General features: G+C 38.4%; 1 protein-coding gene across 4 annotated transcripts in view; it reads left to right on the top strand.

Annotated features, from left to right (window-relative positions):
• The window catches only part of ARHGAP28 (Rho GTPase activating protein 28), a 194,188-nt gene that overhangs the window by 112,078 nt on the left and 58,095 nt on the right, over positions 1-24,015 (top strand). For all 4 annotated transcript variants that reach the window (XM_043558327.1, XM_043558328.1, XM_043558329.1 and 1 more), the window contains exons 3-4: positions 5,171-5,388; positions 16,545-16,637. In XM_043558327.1, coding sequence (XP_043414262.1) covers positions 5,171-5,388; positions 16,545-16,637 — 311 coding nt within the window. The remainder of the gene's footprint in view (positions 1-5,170; positions 5,389-16,544; positions 16,638-24,015) is intronic.

The raw sequence follows: 24,015 nt of genomic DNA, 5'->3' as shown, positions 1-24,015 counted from the left end.
ACTACTTTTCTTTTTTTTTTTTTTTTTATGTTTATTTGTTTTTGAGAGAGAGCGAGAGAGCAGGGGAGGGGCAGAGAGAGAGGGAGACACAGAATCTGAAGCAGGCTCAGGCTCTGAGCTGTAAGCACAGAGCCCAACGCAGGGCTCAGATTCCCGAACCATAAGCTGAAGTCAGGTGCTTAACTGACTGAGCCACTCAGGTGCCCCTCCACTACTTCTTTTTTGTATATCCAGTATCCGTCTGACATCTTTTCCCTTTACCCTAAAGAGCTTCCTTTAGCATATATTACAGAGCAAGTTTGCTAGTGATACATTTCTTAGTTTTCATTCATGTGATAATGACTATTTTACCTTTGTTCTTGAAGGATATTTTTGCTAGACATATAATTATTGGTTGACAGTTTTTATTTTCATTCAGGATTTTTTAAACATCATCTTACTATGTTCTAATCTTCACTGCTTCTAATAAGGACTCAGTGCCTTCATATTGTTGCTTCCCTATATGTAATATGTTCTCTTTGACTGCTTTCAAATTTTCTCTCTTTGGTTTTCAGCAGGTTCTCTTTAGGATGCCTAAGTGCAGTTTTCTATTGTATTTGATCTACTTTGTATTAGTTAAGCTAACTGGTTTTTCAACAAATTTTGGAAACTTTTGGATATTATTTCTTCAAATATGTTTTTTTCTTCACTACTCTCTCTCTTTTCTGAAACTCAAAGCATACATATATTACAGTACTTAACCATTCCCAATAGGTCCCTTGGGCTCTGTTTTAAATATTTTAAAATATTTTTCTGTCTTTCAGATTGAATAATTTCTACTGATTTCATCTTCAAGTTTACCAGCCCTTTCTTTTAAAGTCTCTAATACACCATTAAGCCTTTACAGCAATTTTTTTAAATTTAATATGTTTTAATTTTATAATTTGAATTTTAGATTTTTTTAGTTTCACTTTTTCTATTTTTCATTTCTTTGCTGGAATTAATTATTCCCTCATGATAATTTTTTCCTTAAAGTCCTTGTCCAACTTCAGAGTCCTCTCAGTCACTTTTTATTGATGACCTTTTCTCTTGACAAATTAGTCTATTTTTTTTGTTTTCCTTTTTATTATATCCTACCTATTGTAACATCATTGAGAATGTAATATTATAACATTGTTGATATATTTCAGAGACTCTGTATCCCATTATCTTCCTCTAAAGGGAGTTAATTTCATAGCAATTTTCATAGATTGGACTCATCCTCACAACACCATCTTTTCTGCTCTATGCACTCTCTGTAACCTTGCTCATTTATTTTAGCCCTTTTGGCTGCTGTTTTTCAGTAGGATGCTGGAGTCTCACATATGCCTTTTTGGTTTAATGTTTAGTTAAGGATTTGATCAGAGTTTGTGCAGATTTTGGAGCTCTCTCCTGTGTGGCTCCCTCCTAACAGGAATGTGCCCCTCACTTTCCTGCCGTCCTAGTAATAATCCCTTATTGCATCCCCTGACTCTTCAAATAAGGCTGTGGTTTTCAGTTGTGTTCTACCCCTGGTGTAATGTAGGGATTGGGAAAGGACTCAGTTGAAGAGTTGTATAGGTACAAATCTCACACAGTACATTTTCTTGTATCAAAATTTAATTATTTTTCAGTTTCTGCCTACACTTGGTTCTTCTCCATTACCCTCAAATAGTTATTTTATGTACTTAGTTCAGAGTTCATAACTGTTATACGCAGAACTGTTATTTCTCTACGAGCTACTCTATTTTACCAAAAGATTTTATTCCCTTTTTGGTATCTTTCTCTAACAAAGTTACTAACTAGGTGGATTTTTAGTACAGAATGGTATGTGTGACAGCTACATTTAGTTTTGAAAGTTGATGTTTTGCATTCTTCATTTTCTCACTTAGAATAATTAAATATTTCAACTGGGATTTAATTAATTCAACAAATATATGTACCTGCTTCTCACAGGCATTGCAAAATGTTGGTGTTAGAGTTATAAACAAAGGCAGAAATGCCCTGCTCTAATGGAGCTTATAACCTAGGAGGAAAAAAATAACTAATGAAATGATATACCTAGATGTCTGTTGGGAGAAAAGTTATCTGAAGAAAAAGACACACAGCAGGATTAGGATGGGTAACAGTGGGCTCGACTGATTGAAGGATTCAGGAAAAAAAGACTTCATTGAGAAAGAAATATATAAATTGAGATCTAAAAGATTGAATGGACAATTATTAGGAGTCCAAATAGAAGGATTGGCATGTCCAAAGGCCTTGTAACAAAATATATAATGGGGCTTTTTGGGGCTTTTGAGGAACCAAACATAGACAAGTACTGTCAGTGAGGGGAGAATGAAGAGAGCATGGTACACGCTGTGGCCGGAAAGGTCAACAGCTTCCGTGTGAAGGATTTTATTTTATTTATTTTGCTTATTTTTTTATTTTTTTAAAGGTAGGCTTCACTCCCTGTGTGGAGCCCAGCACAGGGCTTGAACTCACAACCCACAACCCTGAGATCAAGACAGGAGCTGAGATTAAGTGTCGGATGCTTAACTGACTGAGCCACCCAGGCGGCCCAAGCGTTTTATTCTTAATCCCAAGAGCAAGGAAGAACTGTGACCTTTCAGGAAAGGGCTTCTATTTGCATTTGGAAAGGTCTGATTTAGTTACAATATGGATCATGGATTGGAGGGGTGAATCAAGAATGGGAAGAAAAACTGGGAGGCAACTGCAGTAGTTCAGGTGAGAGGTGATGGTAGTTTGGGCCAAGGTCAGAGCAGAAGACAAATAAAAGTGGAAATTTTTGAGAAATAATAAGGAATTAATATCAAAAGGACTTGATGATAGGGATGCCTGGGTAGCTCATTTGGTTGAGCATCCGACTTTGGCTCGGGTCAGGGTTTGTGAGTTCAAGCCCCATATTGGGCTCTCTGTGCCCAGAGCAGAACCCACTCTGTCCCCCTCCTCTCTCTGCCCTTCCCCTGCTTGCGCTTTCTCTCTCACAAATAAATAAATATTTAAAAAAAGGACTTGGTGACATATTGGATTTGTGTGTAAAGGAGGGAGATGTCAACAACATGTCCTAGGTTAGTTACTTTGCTAAATTAGATGGACGGTGGGTTTCACTTACTGAAATGTGGAATACTGAAAGAGGCCTAGAGTTGGGAACGAAGAATATGTGTTCAGGTTTGAACTTGTTGAGTGTGGTGTGCGACTGATAGAGTCAAGTAACTGTTGAGTAGGTAGTTGAATAGATGTAGCTGAAATTCAAAGGATTATTCTATGTGAAAGTTATACATTTGGTAACTGGAGGAATGAGCACAGGATTGTGATTCCATAATTCATGAATGTTACAGGAGTAATATTGATTTTGAAGACATTTCTTTCCTGTGGAAAATATATGTTCTGCAGATTCTGTAGTCTGAGTCCAAGGATTTAGATCATCTTCACCCCAGTGTCTGTTAATTCTAACTCCTTCCATCTACTCTTTCATTACTGCTTACAGAGTTGGAAGGGAAAAAATCCAAATTCTAAAACTTTCATATTGAACTATATTTGTAAATTTTGTCTTAAAAATGAAAATCTTATCTGTGGCCTAAGTAAAAGACAATTTCCAAGTCATAACTGACTAATTTAAAATGTTTATTATTTTGGATCAGAGCTGCTAAGTTTATGTTTACCTTTGCATTTTCTGTTAAAGGGATAACTTATAAAGCAAATGAATAAACATACAGACACACACACACACACACACACACACAAAAAATAACAACAACAAAAAAAATTGCCTCGCAGAGAAGTTCCTGTAAAGTGCATTTAGAAGGCTTTGTTTATGTGATACAATAATGTGAGCAGGGTCCAAGCCTCTTAGACTGATGATTTGACAGGCTATTTGCAAATCAATTTGATCTGCTCTTTAAACAAATCTCATTCAGGTAATGCCTGGTTAGCATAGTTCCCGGAAATGTATCTGTAGTGAATTTTCTGTTCCATGATGTTGTTATTCTTAATTTTTTTTATTTCTGCACATGTAATTTTCAATATCAGTTAACCCTCATTATGATGAATTTTAAACTTTTTAATTGACTTCTGAAAAAAAGGAAAGATTACTTACCTAATGTTCAGACTATGTAGAAAAGAGAATGAGTGTCTATTGAATTCATGCTCTGTTCCAGATTCTTTGCCATCTATCATGAATAAATTGATACAACAATCATCATAGCCACCTAGTACATCTTGTTACCTCCATTTTGCCAACAAAACAGAAGCCTAGAGATATCTAAAAACTTTCCAAAGCTGTTTGCCTAGTAAATGGTGTCATTGGGATTTGAACCAGCATTTGAGTGATTGAAAAACCTTTTCCTACCCCATTAAGCCATTCTTATTCTATTATGGTTTTAGTTTAAGTATTCATATTTTATCATTGTTTGAAATTGGGAGTCCAGATATGGCTTATATTTAACTTTCTGGCAAGGAAAATTACCTTACTAAATATGCCAATTAACCTTACTCTCTCAGAAAATACTTTAAAATTTGACTTACTTAAAAAATATCATACAGACTTTTCATTAATTCCTATAGGCCTTTCCCACAATTACCCTGGAAAAAAGGATGGTGTTTTTTTTTTAATTGAGGTATAGTCGACATATAACATTAGTTTCAGGTGTACAACATAATGATTCGATATCTGTATACATTGCAGAGTGATCACTACAATAAGTCTTGTTTATATCCATCACCATAGTTACAGAATTTTTTTTCTTACAATGACAATGTTTAAGATCTACTGTCTTAGCAACTTTCAAATATGCAGTACAGTATTATTAACTGTTATTGTCACCATGCTGTACATGACATCCTCATGACTTACTTATTTTATAACTGGAAGTTTGTACCTTTTGCTCCCTTCACTCATTTCACCTACCTCTGTATCTGTGAGCTTGTGTGTGTGTGTGTGTGTGTGTGTGTGTGTGTGTGTGTGTTTTAAAGATTTCACATAGAAGTGGTATCATATGGTGTTTGTCTTTCTCTGTCTGATTTATTTCACCTAACTTGCCCTCAGGGTCCAAGATTGGTCTTAATATAGTGTTTACTATTTATTCACTGATATGCACAGGCCTATAGATATACATGCCATCTAATTAAATGGAGAATGTTCTGACCTTTCCTTGGTAATGTTATTTGACAGAAGGAGAACTCGAAGAAGAGTGGTTGCAAGATGTGGGTTTATCAACCTTGATCTCGGGTAATGAAGAAGAGGATGGCAAAGCCTTGCTCTCTACGCTGACTCGAACCCAAGCAGCTGCAGTGAAAAAGAGATACAATACTTACACTCAAACCATGAGAAAAAAGAACAAGCAATCTGTTAGGGATGTCAGAGACATCTTTGGAGTCAGCGAATCTCCTGTAAGTAATGAACTTGGCTCAAAAGTTTTGCTTTGATTTAGGGGCGATGGGGAGAACGTGAAAAAAATATTAGAAAAAGTTGGCCATTCTCTTTTAGAGAAAACTAAAGCAGACAGAAGAGTGCAAATTTTACAACTTTGAAACTTAAGCGATCATTCCTTCTCCTACAGCAGCCTCCCTCAACACTTTTTTATTCCTTCTTGGTTGAGTTGGAGAATATCTTACTTGGTAATGGAGCAAATCTTTATGGATGGGATACACAGAGCCTTTACTTAAATCTAACACTGAATGGAAATTCTGTGGACAGGCAAAGGAGCCCCAGAGAAGTGGGCCCAAAGTATTCTAAGCAAGTTCGGGTAGTTAATTTTAAATGGAGGTTGGAGTGGGAGAGTGGGTAGGGTAGCCTTTATGTTCAAATTAAAATGTTAAAAAGTGAAAGATGCCAACATTAATTAAGTGGACAAGAGAGTGATTCAAAAAACCATAAGGAAAGCATCACATGTTTTCTGAGAAATGGCTAGTTGAAATTCCAGCTTACCCTTAGCAATTCCATGGCCACAGATTTTACTTCTGATGGTGTTAGTCATGTTCTCCTCTTGCTAGGACGGTTTTGCTGCTAGCTCTGCCTTACCACTCATTTATTCATTCACTCATTGCATCACTGAAATCAATAACTGCATTATTGATGCAACAAATACTTACCGGATACATTCTCTGTGCAAGATCCTATATTAGGCTCTATGCAAATAGGATTCTCAAATTTTGGGGATAATTAGTCTATAGAAAAAAGAAACTGGATATTCTTCTGCAGTTACAGAGAGTTGCCTGGGGCAAGTTAGTTAATCACTCTGATTTACATTTCTTATCTGTTTAATTGTAATATCAATAATGACATAAATTAAAACTTCAAGGATATTTGGGTAGGAGGCTTGGTTGAAGGCACCCTCCACTTTGAGTTATTTTAGGTTATCTGTAAGTCCAGTCTTCTCTTAGATATATTCATCACACTGGGTAGTTGCCAGGGTAGCTCACATTTCCAGGTTAACCTTTGCGTTTGTGTTAATTATGCCCCAGAATAGCAGTGTCCTTGAGAACTTTCTAGTGATGGAAATAAATGATCTAATTCTGTGCTGTCCAATATGGGTAGCTAGAGTGTGTCCAATGTGTAGCTAGTGTAAGGAACTGAAATTTTAATTTTGTTTAATCTTAATTAATTTAAATCTAAATCATCACATATGGCTTGCAGCTAATGTACTGAGCAGTACAGTTCTAGAATCTTCTGTTGTACATAATTATATACCTGAGGCAGTGCATTTTGAGTTCTGTGCTGATCGAACTTTCAATCTAGCTGAAACCCGTACCTTTTTGGAAGTGAGATTTTCTGTAGCTGTAGTTGAGTCAAGGTAACACCCACAACTTGAAGCAAGGGCTTCAGCCATGTGAGTCCTGGCCAAGGTGCCTATGAAAGAAAAGGTTTACCCTGCTGATTTAAATTCCCTGAGTCATTTCACATGTATGTCCCAGATCGTCTTCAGAGAATCCTAACAACTTGACCTATATGCTTCCTTTCTTATTTCTATTTCCAACTACTTCAGGCTAAGATTTTTGCTCTTCCCTAGCAAATTGCAAAACAGTTAACTATCTATAGCTTCTCCGAATCCTGCAGGTACTGAAGAAAATGCATTCAGTGTGTCTTTAGGTTTCCAAAAACTTTGGACTCGTAGATGCATAGAAACAGTGGTCTTCCCACAGACCCTAAAGGGAAGTATAAAGTGGGCACTTACTCATTGGGGCTTTAAGTACAAAAAGAAACGAAAGATCTGTTACTTCTCCATAACATGCAGGTGCAGGAAACTGGTGTTTAACTCCAGCAAAGGCAGAGAAAGGACCATATTTGTGGTAAATAAAGGGAATGCTCCCCCGGGGCTCTTCCCCCTGCCCACCTTCCTCTTCTCCCTTCCAGTCTTGCTGCTGAAGCCCCAGTTCTGAAGTGAATAGAGAATGGGTGTGCAACAGGGAGAGTGGTTGAAAAGAAATCCATATATTCTAGGGAGTAGAGGTCTTTGTGCTGTCCATAGAAGCGCAGCACCTGGAAGTCAGTGAAAGCCTGGCATTACAAAATTCAGATTGTTCTTCATAAAAAATACATAAATCTAGCGTTTTAAAAAAATATGGTAAGTTTACAGGTCTATCAGGCCTAATAAACATCTTCACAGACTTTCTTCCTAAAAAAAAAAAAAAAAAATCAGCATCTGCTTCTGCAAGTAGACTTGGAAGTTTCTTAGAAAAGTACCTAAACTTTTAAAATTTCCTATCTGAATTTGACAGCATAAATACCAATTCATCCCTCCCTCCTTCTCTTGCCCAAAGTATCTGTCAGCCCTGGTCTGTCTCTCTCAATGTCTCCCCCTCCTTCACTTCCCCTGTCTCTATTAGGCCTCTCTCTCTCTCTGTCTCCCCCCCACCACCACATATCCTCTCCTACGCTGTTTCTTTCTTTGTCATCATTTACGTACATTAATAGAAAATCACCTAAAGTTTCCATTTCATTTTCTTAACGAAGATTTAACATCATAAGTGTCATAAGGTAATTTTGCATTAATCTTAGGCATGTGAATCTGACCCCGTGTACTTACCTAGTGAAGATATAAATTCAGTAACTTAAAAGATAGATATGTAGATTACACTCCTCTTTTCTTAATGTATTTTGCACACTGAATCCCATGCTCAGAATAATTTGCCTCCAGAATTTTGGAGCTACTCGTTCATTATCTTCTCTCATGTACTGTTGGTCTATGGGAAGCACAGTATCTCCACCAATGAGGAATGAGTTCCTTTATATACAAATGTGGAAGTTTTTTGAACTTTATGTTTATTGTTGGAACCTTGCAATTTCACCAGTTTTACCTTTTGAAAACATTCATCCTAGTCACCGCTAAAAGAGCTCTTTCAATATGAGAGCTCATTCATTCTTCAGGTTCTGCATATTGCCTTCTAACATTTAAAACCAGTATTTATTCCCTTCCTTCTGTCACTTATCTCTTTCTGGAACTCCCGTTAGATAATTGTTGCATTGTTTGGATTGAACCTCAGTATCTCTTAAATGTTCTCTTGTTATTCCGGGCTTGGTTTGTGTGTATCTGTGGCTGTCCTTTCCACTTCATTTTTTTATATCCGTAACTTACTGTAATACCATAATACCATCGTATATTCATGGTGGTATCAATACTTCTGCCTTTCATTAATTAAAAAAAAATTAACAGCCGTATTGTTAATTTGCTGAGGCATCTCCTTTCCCCTGACTTCCTCTTTATTTTAGTGATCTGTTCTTGTTTCTTGGCTGCAATAGCCCTAAACCTTAAATTCCAAGGTGGTCTTCTTTTCCTTGAATTACTGTTTTCTTCAGGGTCATCTGCTTACTTTTGGCATCATTACATTACTATTGTTCAGTTGATTTTGGATATTTGGGTGTTAATTCCTATTAATGCAGGGCTAGGTTGATTGATTGATTGATTGATTGATTGATGAGTATAAGTAATGACTGTATATTTCCTATGCAGTTACGTAGACTCATTTTCTCCCTAAAACTCTCCTGGTGGATAGCAGTCTGGACCTGTGTGAGTGGTGAAATGTGTCAGTCAGCTGTCACACTTCACTTCAAAGACACACAAATATAGTATCAATGCAAAAGTAATGATAATCTTAAAGAATTACTTTTTTTTTTTTTTTTTTTTTTTTTTTTTTTTTGCTTTTCAGGCAAGCTTAACTTGCCTTTTTAAACTCCTGTGTTCTTTCAGAAGGCCCCAGTGAAGGGCAATTTAACTTTCTGTCCAGGACCACTATACCAGGACACACCCCCCCCGCCCCGCCCCGCCAAAGCAAGTGGTCATGTTGTCAACAAGAGGACACTGTTGGGTTTTATCCTGGAATTGCATTTAGCTGCTGCCCGCTGTTCAGTGTTAGAGGGAGGGAAGCTCTCCTGGCTGCTTTGTTCAGAAAAACATTCTTCGGTCACTTTGGCCATTGGCCTCTGAATTGGGGATGCCTTACTGCTCTCTTTATTCTCAATGTTGATTATGTGGTTTTTTTCTAGATGAGCGTTTATCTTCTATATGTTTTTCTCTTGTAACATTTTTCAGGCCGAGGTTTCCCTCTACCCTTATCAAGCCATTCTTGCTTGCTTTTTATCTTCCAGGAACATCCAACAATTTCTGTTCTGCTAATGGAAATGTTTAGTGGTTTCTAGATCTCCTCTTTGAAAAAGGTATCTCTTTTGACACTTTGAGTGATTTGTGGGGGGAGGAGAAAGCAGTATGTTCATTTTGCTCTCTTGACCCAGTTCTGTGCTGATTCTTCAGTAATATTTGTTCCTTCCAAAAAATGTGTTTTTCCTTATTATAAAAATAGTACATAATCTTTACTGGAAACTTAGGACATATGAACAAGCAAGGTGAAAAATGACTGTTTCTATGGGCCCAAATAAAATTTTATGATTTAATTAAATATCCAATAAATAAAGTTTTCAGTGGAATTCTAACTGTAAAGGAATAAAATATTTAACCCCTGTGTTAGTAGAGCTATTATGCACTAAATCACAAATACTAAATCAGCCTCTGGATATATGTGACAGGATCTGCAGTACTGTTCATCATGAGCAGAATTCTGGGACCCAAATACATTTGTTTCTAATATTTAGAAGACATGAATCAAACGTTCCTTTCAGTAACACATTTAATTGAGTAAAATAGTCAGCCTAATTTATTTCCAATTTCATAATTGATAAACAACTAGTCAGAGGTGGGACTGACATAATTGTGTAAATATAGTCATGCACCCTGTTTTTAAAAACTTGATTATATCACCTGTAAATACATTTTACTACATGTAACAGAAAACCCAAGAAATCATGAGTTGTACAAATACAGGTGTATTTTTCTCTCTTTAAGAAGGTAAGGTAGGTGTTCCTTTGCAGTAGCATGGATCCATCTTCCTCCTGTCTTTCTATTTTGTCATTCATATGCAACCTTCATTCTTTTGCTTACAAGTTGGCCAGGCTACTTCTAGCGCTATATCCATGGTCCTGGAACTTGTACCATCTTACTCTGTCTCCCCGACCTTAGTGTCCTGGAAATCTTACTCTGTAGAATTCCAATTACCTTTCATTGCCCAGAAATGTTTTATGATCATCCTTAGCTTCAAAAGAGCCTAAGAAATTGACCTTTTTTAGTTGGACACAAAAGTCCCTGAAAAAGAAAAAAAAAATCAGGATCCTGTTAAAGAAGGCAGGTGACTGGATTTGGAGTAAACAGCTGACAATATACTCCACAGAGACCAGAGTGTCTGTCATTGTGCCCCGAATATAGTGGGCTCTCAGTGTTGGCTGATGGATGGCTACATGCAGTGATCAGTGCACAGCAGGCAAATCTATGGATGTCCCCACACGTCTGTGTGAATGGACACATGTCATGCAGAGCTCATGACTGAATGCACAATGACACTGGGGAGAAGATACCTGAATAAAAATGCACTTTCATTTTTCTCAATAGCCAGATGATTTTTGTTGTATCCCAACTCCTCTTTTGGAAATGATCCTGGATGAAGAAGTGATATCAGCAATTCCCTGCAGAAATGGTCAACTGGTAAGATAAAGCAAGGGGACTTGAAAGTAAGAAGGTTAGAAAAAGTAATTATTTCAAGGCAGTTGGGAGAACTTGAGCAGAATGCCTACTTGCCTTGTCACAAAGAAGGAAACAAAGACTCTTAAATTCAGGAATGAATAATTAAATAGCTAAATCCACAAATAACTCCGTGGCCTGTCTGCACTTCGAGTAACAAAACCACAGCTGCAGTTCCAGCCCCAGCCAGAAGTCAAAATGTCAGCGGGGTCATCAGCTAAACTTTGGTTCTTTTTGCTGAACATGTAGTGGAAGACCTTCTGCTACTCTCCATGTATCTGTCAATATTAATTTAGTTCTCTACATATGAAATACTTGACGTTTCAGTTATTTTCTACAGATAGATATTTTGTTGGGGGACAGCACCGTAGCATCTTCAATGTGTAACAGGAGGTGGGGAAAGTGCACTATCTAGCACAGGAGGTAAACACCTTTCATTGGAGCCCACCTTGTCTATCTTAGTACAAAGTTTCAAAAAGGGCTAACCTGAGCTCATCACTGCCAATGAAGTGATCTCAGTGGAAGGCCTGTGTGTGTGTGTGTGTGTGTGTGTGTGTGTGTGTGTGTGAGAGAGAGAGAGAGATGAGTGCCATGCCATCATCTGTACCATTTGGCCTAAGGCCTAGGTCCTCTTACTGAAGTGAGGTGCCCAGAGTAGGAGACGTAGAAAGACATGGAGTTATTGACATCTGCCTCCACTTGGACTCATGGCAGCAGAAATTTATGGTGAGAGACTTTCCTCTGGTATGACTCATGTTTCCTTCTCTTTAGCTCTACTTTTTTTTTCTTTCCTAGTAGAGGAAGAGGGATTCTTTTGCTGTTTTAAGAATGACCCTTGTACCATTTTAGATCTGATGAATAATGATGCTGATGATGATCTTTAGTTTCTGTACAGTTTATTTTCATTTTATACATACTTTATGTAGGACATTCTGTCTGGATCTCGAAAAATTGTCCTAATACAGGCTAGCCCTTTGTCGCTTGCAAATGCTGCTTAAGGGTTTGGATGTGGCCTGATGTTCTGGCTGCTCCTCTGTTGCCTGAGGGTAGGTCAAGTTCTGGAGGAGGAATGTGGTTAGCTGGAGCTGGGAGCAATCCCATTTTGTAGATTTTGTCTCTAATTGTTTTTCCCTCCAATTTCATTATATTTCTCATAGAAGTGTTAACTCCGTTTAGTCAGAAGTCTTTACTTTTCTGTTGAGCTGGCAGCAAGTGTCCTCAGGTTTTAGATTGTTCCTGAATTACAGGGAGTCTTACATACCTTACTTCCAACCAGGACACTTGATCTGAGTTGTGATTCCTCTGTCTGCCCCTGACTCCTCAGACCACCAGAGGAGGGGCAGGTAGAATAGACACTAGTGTTTTCAAATGATGGATTTCTATGAGGTTTCACCCTAGCTGACTCTATCTTCTCTTTTAATTGCCTCCTCTTTACCCTGTAGGTAAGGGAGGGATTCCCACCCTAGGGTTATAGGGGTGGCTTGACACCTGACAATGGACAGAGAGGGTCAACAGCAATTTATTATCACATGTTCTCACAGCTTGGGTTAGGAGGACACCAGACACCACACAGAGCTACATGTGGGGTGCACTGGGGAACAGAGTGAATAACCAAGGGTTGTAGCAAGCAGGCTGTATAGTATCAAGAGAGCACGGCTCCCCTTGGTTCCCATAGGAGGATGCGATTGGCTTGTTTGAATAATTCCACAGGCTGATGGGGAACTGAAAGCCACTACTGAAGGATAAGCAGGAATTGTGTCTGGCCTCCTGGATAAGGAGCATTGTTCTGCTAGGGCACCTTATATAAGGGAGCAGAGTGGGACGGAGGCTTGTAGTTAGACCATTTATGGCCCTTCTGCTTTTACCAGATGTCCAGGCAGCATGTAAGAGAGGCTTATTTGAAGTCTTACTTGCCACACTTAACACACCATCCTAACCATGGACTCCCGTGATTGTCTAGGCTTATTTTGTTTCTTTTCCCTTTTTTCACTATTTTTTTTTTTATTTCAATTCCTGGAAGGTCTTATCACCTTTTAAAGGTGAATCAAGGGGCAACTGTGGTGCCGAACAATCGAAGAAATCTAGCAGTAAGACGGAAGAGGACATTAAAGTTTTATTCCAGGCCCTGCTCTGAACTACTGAGCAGTTTATAGAATGAGAAAGGGAGTACCATTCTTTCTCCCAGGAGGATGGTGAGGGCTAACATAGCAGAATGACTACAGAGAACAGTAAAAATATTAACTTGCATAATCCTACATATTACAAAATGTTACAGCTTCTTAGCAGATTGTACCTTTTATCCTTTGAGCGAGACTGGCAAGAAATCTCTCCAGATTCTAAATTTTCATACCTAAAAACTTAAATCCTACATTGAGGAGGGCACCTGTTGGAATGGGCACTGGGTGTTATATGGAAACCAATTTGACAATAAGTTATATTCACTATAAAATAAACAAACAAACAAACATTAAAAAAAGAATTAAAAAAAATAAAAACTTAAATCCTAAATTGGTGAGTATCAAAGTGCTAGGCCCTAAATTAATTTTTCAGAAATTTTTAAATATTAATGTTTGCTTTTTCATATAGTGCTAATGTTGAGAAGTTTGATTTCTCTCTACATCTTATTTTGTATCCTTTCATTTTTGCATTTCTGGAAGCCTTTTGCATTTATCTTTTTTCTGAAGTTTTGTTTTTATTTTTGAGAGAGAGCACGTACATGTATGCGCACAAGCGGGGGGGGGCAGAGAAGAAGGGGGACAGAGGATCTGTGCGGACCGCAGAGAACACTTTGCGGGGCTCAGACTCATGAATCCTGAGATCATGACCTGTCAACTGATTGAGCCCCCCAGGAGACTTGAACTGCCATAAGGATATGAAATCTTTTTTTTTTTTTTTAATCATGGTCAGCACTCCGCTTTTTGTTTCTGAAAAACATTACTTTTCTTTCAGTTATGACCATTCTCTTCCCAGAATTTCTTTAATTTTTCATCATTTCCATTTTCTCTATTCTTCCTTTTATTGCCTCTATATTAAACTTCTATATTTCTTAAATTGTCTGTTATATTTCCTTGTCTTTTTTTTCTGTTTGTTCTGTATGCTAGTAGATTTTGTCTATGTCATTTTGTAAATCCCTGATTCTCCTTTTAGCCATGAGTGGTTATAATTTAGCCTCTATTGATTTTTTAATTCAGTAGTCATACTGCTAATTGACAAGAACTCCTTCTTTTTCACTCACTTCCCTTTATTTTTATAGTTACTCCTGACTTATGGTTGCAATATTTTCTCAAATATTTCTGAAATTACTTCATTTTAAGCCTTTTCCCTTTTCTCAATTCTTTTTCACAGAATGTTTATCACTGTACCTTTTTAGAATGTTTTTTTTTTTTTCTCCACGAGTGACTTTTTCCTAACATTGATTTTCTCTGGTGCCTGATGGTTCTTAGTGATTGATTTATATTTATTAATGGACTAGATTGACTAATTAATTACTTAGGATATGTCATTGCTGTATGATTTCTCTGCCATGATATAGATATTTTCCCAAAGGACTCTTTATCGAATAAGAAGGTTGATTTCGGGTACTGTGTAAGTGAGTAAGGTATGTGAACGTTGTGTGAATGGAAGTTAGTTTCACTGTATATATGGGTGAGTATGCATGCTCATGTGTGCACACGCACACACACACACACACACACACACACACATGCAAGCATACACCAAAGGGAGAAGTGGTAAATGATTTCATTTCTTGCTATCCAAGACAAAACTGATGTTTTCCCATTATTCTCCCTTCCATGTCTTTCATGGTGGCCCAGACTAACCTGATACTGAGGTCTGTTTTAGTTCTGATCTCGGACTACTACCCATGGCAGGTGGTTCACTGGACCCAGAGTGCTTTTAGCTGCTGCCTGCTGTTCAGTGTAAAGGGAGGTTTTGGGAGGTCTGTCTGGCCTCTCCATTGACAAAACATTTTACGATAAATTATTGCAGCTGTTATTGCTAGGGCCCCATCCTACCCTTTCTAATTTTCACACTGAGGTTACTTGATTGTCTGTTTGCTTTTTGTAGATTTATCTTTTCCTTGCCAGCAGTGTTGTTTTATGCTGTTCTTAGGCTAAAATCTGTGCAATTATGAAATACGTTATTTAGTTTTATTCCCCAGGAATTTCTAACAATTTCTCACCTGTTATTAGTACACCTTGTTGGTTTCCAGTGCCATTTGGAGCTGGTCTTACAATCCCGTTCTCTAATTCTGAGTGATTGGGACTGGTGTGCCCTCAGTCCTCTGTCCTGACCTGGCTTCTTGTATTGCCTCATTAGCATTGTTTTCACTTCAAAACAGATGTATGTTTTTCTTATGAATATAATGTGTACACTTTGGGGGAAAATGAGAAAATATGGAAAAGCAAGATGAAAAATAACAGTTTCTGAAGTTTCATGTAGAAGTTTATGATTTCACTATTATCCAGTGTGTTTAATTTGGCACAGTGTTGCTTCAATCATAGAATAGAATAATTGCATCTTATTTGGGGGAATGCCATTATATCACAAGTGCAGCTACAAATCTTAGAGCATATGCACAAAGCCTATAATGCCATCGATCACAGTTGGAATAGTCTCCAAATATACTTGCTGCATAATGAAAATCAGAGCTTTACAATATTCAGTGAATGGGAATGAAATGTTTGGTTCAGTCACATGTATTTGTGAGACCATCAATCTACTATATTTCTAGTGTCTTAATTGAAAAAAAAAACCTGACTACTTTTGCTGATTTATAAGTCATTACCAAAAGTCATAAAGTCTGATTTTAAAGTAGCATAGTTTTATCAGTAAGCTGCATGACTTAGACAATTAGAGATTATTGTCCTTATAAAATAAGAAGTCTGAGGCTGGTGTGGCTGGTGTCCCTAGCCTGAATCTGCCGACTTTTTCATCTTTCCATTCTGCTCCACGCAGCATGTGGGCTTATATTTAATGCTTATAGGCTTATATTTAATGCCTGGGCATCACAGGGATCATGTCCCTGTTCTGGAAGAAGCATCAGCCAGCAGATTCTATCCACTTAAACAAGAAAATACTAGCCTTCCTGGATGCTCTACCAAGTAGGATTTTACTTGTATCTCATTGGTCATAACCATCACATGATCACACTTTAGTCTTTTTAGTTTAGATGTAGCATCTTGGAACAGATCATGATATTCGTAAGTTAAGAAGGAAATAAAAGTGGATTTTGGCAGGTAATTAATTAACAGTGTCTGCTCTTGAGACCAACTTCTGCTATAGTACACAGTATTTATGAGGATCAGTATAATTGTGGATGAATTGGCAAATGCCCTTGACATTGCACAGGTCAGTCATTAACTCTGTATATCACCACATGGCTATCCATTTATAGAGTTTGTGTAATGAATAATTGAATAAGCAGTCATGTTGGGACAGATATGCCTGAATAAAAATGGCTTTTGTTTCTCTTATTAGCCAGGTGATACCTGTGACAATCATACTGCTCAGTTGGATGGTCCCCAGGAGGAAAAAGAGCTGCCAGGAGTTATGAAAACAAGTGATTCCTTGGTAAGTTATAGCAGGAAAGTTGGGAGTAGGGATGAATGAAGAGGCCATTTTTTTCCCCCAAGACAATCAGGCAAAACTTCAAAACAGTGCACCATAATTAAGATGACTGGACAGCCACAGCTGTCAACATACCTATCTACCTTTAATCAATTTATAGGAAAACATTCAGCAGTAAACAAACCCAAGTTTAATAGTTAAGCTCACAAATAATTGCATGCTCTATAAAAACAGATAAATACCCAGAAAACCAATGACGGTAGGCCGTTTCTGGGGCAGATTTAGTTTCTTTGTTTTTTCTTTTATTTAAAAAAATTCTCATAAGTGCTAGTTCCATCGAGTCATAGGTCCATCTGTTGGAGGAGAAGCAGGTGTCCTCAGGTTTTCTACTGTTTCCCCAGTGCAGGGTGAATACCAGGCACCTTTCTTCTGACCATACATATAACCCCAGGTATCCAGTGCCTTTTTCTCTTCTCCCTCTCCCTACTTTTACCCATCCCCACTTCTTCTCCCAGCTGACCCAGAGGAGGGAAAAGTCAGGCAAGCCTCACAAGAAGGGTCAAGGTTATATCCATTTACAACCAGAAAGTTTACTTTATTCACGGTTCAGCCCAGAGCCTTTTCTCACACGTTTCTATGTACACTCCTTCAAGCAGTCTTTTCTCTCCTTTGGTGGAGGTTGTGTAGTGTTTTCTTTTTTGTTTTTCCATGCTCATGTTCCCTGTCCTGGCTTCCTCCCAGATTAGCAAAAGGCAGAATGGGGAATCCCAATAGGTTCCCTCCTCCCTGCTGAGATGGTGCAGGGGAGTCTTTGTTTGAATGTGCATGTATTGAGCTCACCTGTGGTTACTCACACCTTTGGTTGTCCTCTCTCCTAATTTGGACATGATGGCAGTTGTCTTTTTCAAAATTTTCTCCATTTGCTTTCTTCATTAGTGCAGTTTTGAAGGAGAGGGAGTTGGACTGTAGAAAGGAATTTGTGTTATTCCTGGAACATCTCTGTCCAATCACCCCTCATATGAATGTTGCTGGGAATCTTTTTTCCTATTTTTTAGTTATGTTTTGTTCACTCTATTAGGTTTTAGGAAAGAGAGTTTGGATCATCTGACTTAACTTTCCCATTTAATCCCAGAATATAACCCCGGTTGTTTACAGAAATAACACAAGATTTCTTTTGATATTAAAAATTATCCCCAGTCTGCTCCCTGCTGGTATTTGACCTTTGATTCCCTTAACTTAACTACACAAATCCTTTACTTTTGAAAACAAATCAACTTTCTCTTTCAAGAACATACCCCGAGCTTTCCATTGGTAAAGGTTTGTTTGGTCTTTTCTCACCTTTTAACATGGGAAAAAGATTTGAACAGATGCTTCACCAAAGAAAATATGGGGATGGCAAATTAACCTCATGAAAGGTACTCAGTATCACTGGTGATTATGGAAATGCAAATACAGCCACAAGGAGGTGTCTCTACATAACCTGCCGAATGCAGGACTGACCCTCTCATCTGCTGCTAAGGGTGCAGAGCAGTTGACACTGCTGCCCTGCTGGTGGTAGTGTAAGATGGTCCATCCACTTTGGAAAATAATTTGGCAACTTCTTTTTTGTTTAAATATGAAAAAAAACTTATTTTAATGTTTATTCATTTTTGAGAGAGAGAGAGAGCGCTCGCGCGCGTGCGCGAGCACGAGCGGGGGAGGAGCAGAGAGAGAGAGGGAGGCACAGAATCCAAAGCAGGCTCCAGGCTCTGAGCTGTCAGCACAGAGCCCCACGTGGGGCTCAAACCCATAAACTGGGAGATCATGACCTGAGCTGAAGTCAGAAGCTTAACTGACTGAGCCTCCAGGCACCCCTGGCAACCTTCAACTGTTACGCATATACCTACTTAAAACCCAGCCATTTTACTCATACATAATATATATTACCACAAAGACTTACTTACAAATGTTTCTCACATAATAGACCCAAACAGGGAACGACCATTTTTACCTACAGGTGGATGAACAAATTCTCGTATATCCATACAATGGAATATTACTCAGGAATAAAAAGCAATGAACTATTAATATGTACAACATGGATGGATCTCAGAATAATTATGCCATGTGAAAAAGGCCAGACCAAAAAGATTCAACTTCTGTAAATCATGGAAAATGCAAACTAACCTATAGTGAGGGAAAGGAGATTGTGATTGCCTAGAGACCTGGGGATAGGTGAGGAAAGGAGGGAAGGAAGGTTTGACAGGGGTATAAGAAAGTTTTTGGGGTGATCCTTTTGTTCACTGTATTGACTATGGTGATGGTTTCACTGGTCTAAATATTTCTCAAAACGACATCAAAATGCATGCTTTTACTCTTTAAATATTGGCAGTTAATTGTAGGTTATACCTAAATAAACCTTTAAAACAGAGTTCATATAATATATTATGATTTCATTAATATCCAAAGTGTTTATTTTGCAACAAGCTACATTAAGTAAAGAAATAGTCTTTTTATGTATTATATGTGGTGGACCCTTGACTCTGAACTGCAAATGCCACTGAATTTGGGCATTGACAAAAGTCTTACAACTCAGTCTTCCATCAACAAACCTACTCTACAAACCACTCCTTATATAGATAAAATGTGCAGTCCACATAAATGAATTAGTCATTTGAGGTGTTAGTCTAGTCGAAAAACAAAGCAGTTCATCTAGTATATTTCCAATGTCTTAAGTGAGTGAAATCAAATGGCTACACTTGGTATTGATTCATAATTTACTGCAAAATACAATCATCATACCATCTGTTTAAAAAATGTCAGTTACATCTGCGTTTGCTTCATGGAAAAGAAAATCTAAAGAACTTTGATTTAAACAAGTGGGAGTTTGTTTTAGTCACAAAACAAGGAACCAATGGTGGGTAGGCCAAGGTTGGTACCACTGTGTACAACGCAATGCCAGCGTTAGCATGAACTTTTAACTTTTTCCTTTTATGCTGCCACTGTAGCGTACGGATTTAATCCAGCAGACTCTGAATACCATGTTGATGTTCCTGATTGGAATATGTGTAAAATGAGTCACCTTATTAACAGAAGACCTTAGCTGTCAGGGAAAACCTTTATGGCAGAATTCCTCTTATTGCTCATTGAATGTTGCACTCTTATATTATTGTTTTTCTTTTCTTTTCTTATTTTGGTTACCTGAATCTCATTCCTTTATGTGTAAGTGGTTTCGTTCGTTTGTTTGTTCACTGTGCAAATTTTTTCAACTTTGGCATTTAAAAAAAAAATTTTTTTTTAAACGTTTATTTTATTTTTTTGAGACAGAGAGAGACAGAGCATGAACGGGGGAGGAGCAGAGAGAGAGAGAGAGAGAGAGAGAGAGAGAGAGAGGGAGACACAGAATCCGAAGCAGGCTCCAGGCTCTGAGCTGTCAGCACAGAGCCCGATGCAGGGCTCGAACTCACAGACCGTGAGATCATGACCTGAGCCGAAGTAGGGTGCTTAACCGACTGAGCCCCCCAGGCGCCCCTCAACTTTGGTATTTTTAATTGATTTTGAATTTACTGCTAGAGTTCTGAACCATCATGAGGATCTGCCCTTTACTGCATTCATTTTGGCCATTGCTCCGCAAGTTCCTTCTATCCAAGGACTTTTTTTTTCCCTCCAGTTTCTGCACACTGTCTTCTGTTATGTTTTACATTATTTTCTCCCCATTTTCTGTGTTTCCAGCCTTCTAGAACACACGTTAGATGGTTGTTTCTTTGCTTGAATTTCAGTACCTCCAAAATTTCCTCTCCTGTTAGCCTGTTTGCTTGGATTTCTTCATCTTTATGTTGCAGATTAATAGTTTTTTCTTGGTCACAATGGTATTATTGTAGCTTATCTCACTCTTTTTCTGAATTTCAGTAAACATGGTCTTCTTTTTTCCCATTATTGTAGCAGTGGGCTCTTGGTTCAGAGTAGCCATAGCCCCTTAAATCACTCTGAAGAGAAGAATTACATTTCGTTTTTTTTAATATATTTTTTAACGTTTATTTTTGAGAGAGAGAGAAAGCATGCTTGTGCAAGAGCGAGTGAGCGGGGGAAGGGCAGAGAGTGAGGGAGACACAGAATCTGAAGCAGGCTCTAGGCTCTGAGCTGTCAGCACAGAGCCTGATGCAGGGCTTGAACCCGTGAGCCGTGAGATCATGACCTGAGCTGAAGTCAGACGCTTAACCAACTGAGCCACCCAGGTACTGCAAAGAATCACATTTTTTTAAGGAATCAAAATATTTTTATGTTTTTTTACTGAAGTAGATTTACAAACAATACATACATGTGTTTTAGGTGTATAATTCAATTGGTTCTAACATATGTTTTTACCCACATAACCACAAGTTAGTCAAAACAGAGAAAATTTCCATCACCCCAGAAATCTCTTTGGGGCCCTTTCCCTTATCCTCCTGCCCCTCCTCCAGGCAAGCCCTGCGCTGATTTCTAACCCTTAGGTTGGTTTTAACTTCCATATAAGTAGAATTATAAATACAATGTACTCTTGTGTCTGTCTTTTTTTCACTCAAAATAATTTTTAGATTCATCCATTTGATGCATGTGTTGGAAGTTGGTCCTTTTATTACTACCAATAATCCATTGCATAAATATACTATTGGTATATCTGTTCACCTGTTGATAGACATTTGGATTGTTTCCAGTTTTGAGCAATTATGCATGTTACCACAATGAACATTCATATCATATAAAGGATGTGTATTCTCATCATGTCTCTTGGGTAAAGATGCAACATAATTTAGATTTTTGGCAGACAACCTACCCACAGGCCATCACCCATAGCTCATAAACTCAGAAAGAAATCATAGGTAAATCAAAAATAACTAAATTCTTTTTTTTTTTTAATTTGAGGGAGAGAGAGAGAGAGAGAGCATGAGCAGGGGAGGAGAAGAGAGAGGGACACACAGAATCTGAAGCAGTCTCAAGGCTCTGAACTGTCAACACAGAGCCCGACGTGGGGCTTGAACTCGTAAACTGCAAGATCATGACCTGAGCCAAAGTTGGCCGCTTAACCAACTGAGTCACCCAGGCGCCCCTAACTAAATTCTATCTTTTAAAAAAAGCGTCTATAGGGAGAAGCAACAGCAAAAACTAATTTTTTGTGTCTGTCTCCCAAGTGGAGGATGTCGTCAGCTAAAGCTTGGTCCTTGGGGGTAAGCTCATACAGAAAAACAACAGACTACCATGTAAAAAATTTTTTTTCAGTATTTTCACTATCAACTAAGATATAAATATTTAGGGGTTTTTTTTCCAGTTATTTTTCAAATATAAACCTCTTAAGTGGAGAAATGCCAGCTTTTAGAATGTGTAATAATAAGTGACACAAACAGTGAAGTGCCCGAGTGTGAGAACCATCTGATCAGGAAAGTGCATATCTCCCATTAGGTGGCAGCAAGCGTTTTAGGTTTTAGGTTTTGTGTCCACTGCAGAGAGAGCTTTGTACCAAGACTACGGATCCAGGTTGTTTTTTCCCATCTACTTCCCTAGTCCCTCCCTCATAACACTGTCCTTGAGAATCCTGTCACAGCAAGAGGGTGAGGTAATCCACCCGAGACTCCATCCAAGGAGGCATAGGGTGGAAAGTGTTCCACAAGGCAGAAGGTACCAGCACACTCTCAGGTGGAACTACAAGCCCTGTGGGCTCTCAAAATCCTCTGCAGAATCATAGCACAGGACTTTATTAATTTTTAATCAATTAGGAAATTGCTGTATGTTTCCTTTGCACTTGAGTGGATCAATTTTTCTGAAGGCCAAAATTTTGATTGTGTGTTCTTGTGAGCGAGTGGAGTGTCCTTAGCTTTAAGGTGCATAGAGGAGGCAGGTAGGTTGGTAAACGTTGTCCCCAGATGCGAAGGATGCCAAGGATGAAGGATGAAGGACCTAAGTCATTACTTACAGGCAAAGCTGACTTCATTTCAGTCTCCCCTCCATGACTTTTGTTGTGGCCTCCTGATTTCCTTCTCTCTCAGACCCTTATACTCACAATAGGAACCCACCGCCCAAGGTAGTTAGTTCATTTTATTTGGACTACATTTTGGGAGGGTTTCCTCGGTTATATTTAGGGGCTGTCTACGTATTTTAGGAGCTGGTCTGCTTGGCTCCTATTTTGCAAACATTTTTTAACTATGTACCTGGGACTCTTTCCTAGTCTTTCTACAATTCTGTGTTGTTTGTTTTTCTTCTCCCTCTCTGGAAATTTTCTTTCATGCTGCTCGGGGTAAAGATTTTTATTTTACCAAACACATTCTATTTTCTTTTCATCTACAAATTTCTATGAGTTGGTCTGCTGTAGAATTCTGTACTGGTTCCCAGTGCTATTAAAAATGTCGTCCTTTAAAAAAAATGTCTTCCTTTAAAAAATTATATGTTTTCTGCCATTTCAGTGATTGGGGATAGGAAGGGTAGATAATTGTCAGTTCACCATCTTGACTTAAATTTCTTATACTAGTTCTTGTGTTTTATTTGTCCCTTAAAAAAAAAAAAGCCCTTTTCTCACCTTGTAAAGTAATGCCTGTCCTCTATAAGAAATTTAGAGGGGCACCTGGGTGACGCAGTCGGTTAAGCATCCGACTTCGGCTCAGGTCATGATCTCTCAGTTTGTGAGTTCGAGCCCCACATTGGGCTCTGTGCTGACAGCTCAGAGCCTGGAGCCTGCTTCAGATTCTGTGTCTCCCCGTCTCTCAGCCCCTCCCATTCTCAAGCTCTGTCTCTCTCTGTCTCTCAATAATAAATAAGCGTTAAAAAATTACAGAAAAAAAGAAATTTAGAAAATGTGGTCAAGCAAGGTGAGCAACAGTTTTTTAAAAGAATACTGTATGTATTCATAAGTATCAAATGCATCGTATTTTGCAGTAAGGTTCCTTCAGTAAAGAAAAGAAAATTTAGGTCTTAAATTTTAGTGAAGCTGTTGTCTGCTAAAGCAAAAATCTATTTCCAGCTTTATAAACATAATGTGGTGCTGTTGCTGCTGAATTCTCGTCACTGCAGAAGATAATCATAGGGTGTGTTTAAAAAGTAAGATTAGACAGGTTTGTGTTCGGCCATGTGTAATGGAAGCGTTGGAGTTATTTTGCTTCACATGTTGATTTGGAGGTCCAAGTCTGACAGGGCATTCACCTGATACCTTTGCACAAACCCAGGTGGGTTTGATCTTCTGCCCCTGCCATCCTTTGCCGTGGCCATCATGCTTATTCAGGCAAGATACCCGGCAACTGTAGGCTGTCATCTGCGGTGCTGTCATGAGTGTACAGGAGCTGACCAGATTCTTTTTTGGTCAGGAAAGCCGCAGCCATTCCGGAAGCCCTCTTGGTAAAATTACACTTGCATCTCATGGACCACACTTGTCACGTGA

This window comes from Prionailurus bengalensis, chromosome D3 (genome assembly GCF_016509475.1).
Source record: "Prionailurus bengalensis isolate Pbe53 chromosome D3, Fcat_Pben_1.1_paternal_pri, whole genome shotgun sequence".
NCBI classification, from domain to species: Eukaryota; Metazoa; Chordata; class Mammalia; order Carnivora; family Felidae; genus Prionailurus; species Prionailurus bengalensis.
The sequence above is the reverse complement of the archived record's forward strand: the minus strand, read 5'-3'. Positions and strand labels throughout refer to the sequence as shown.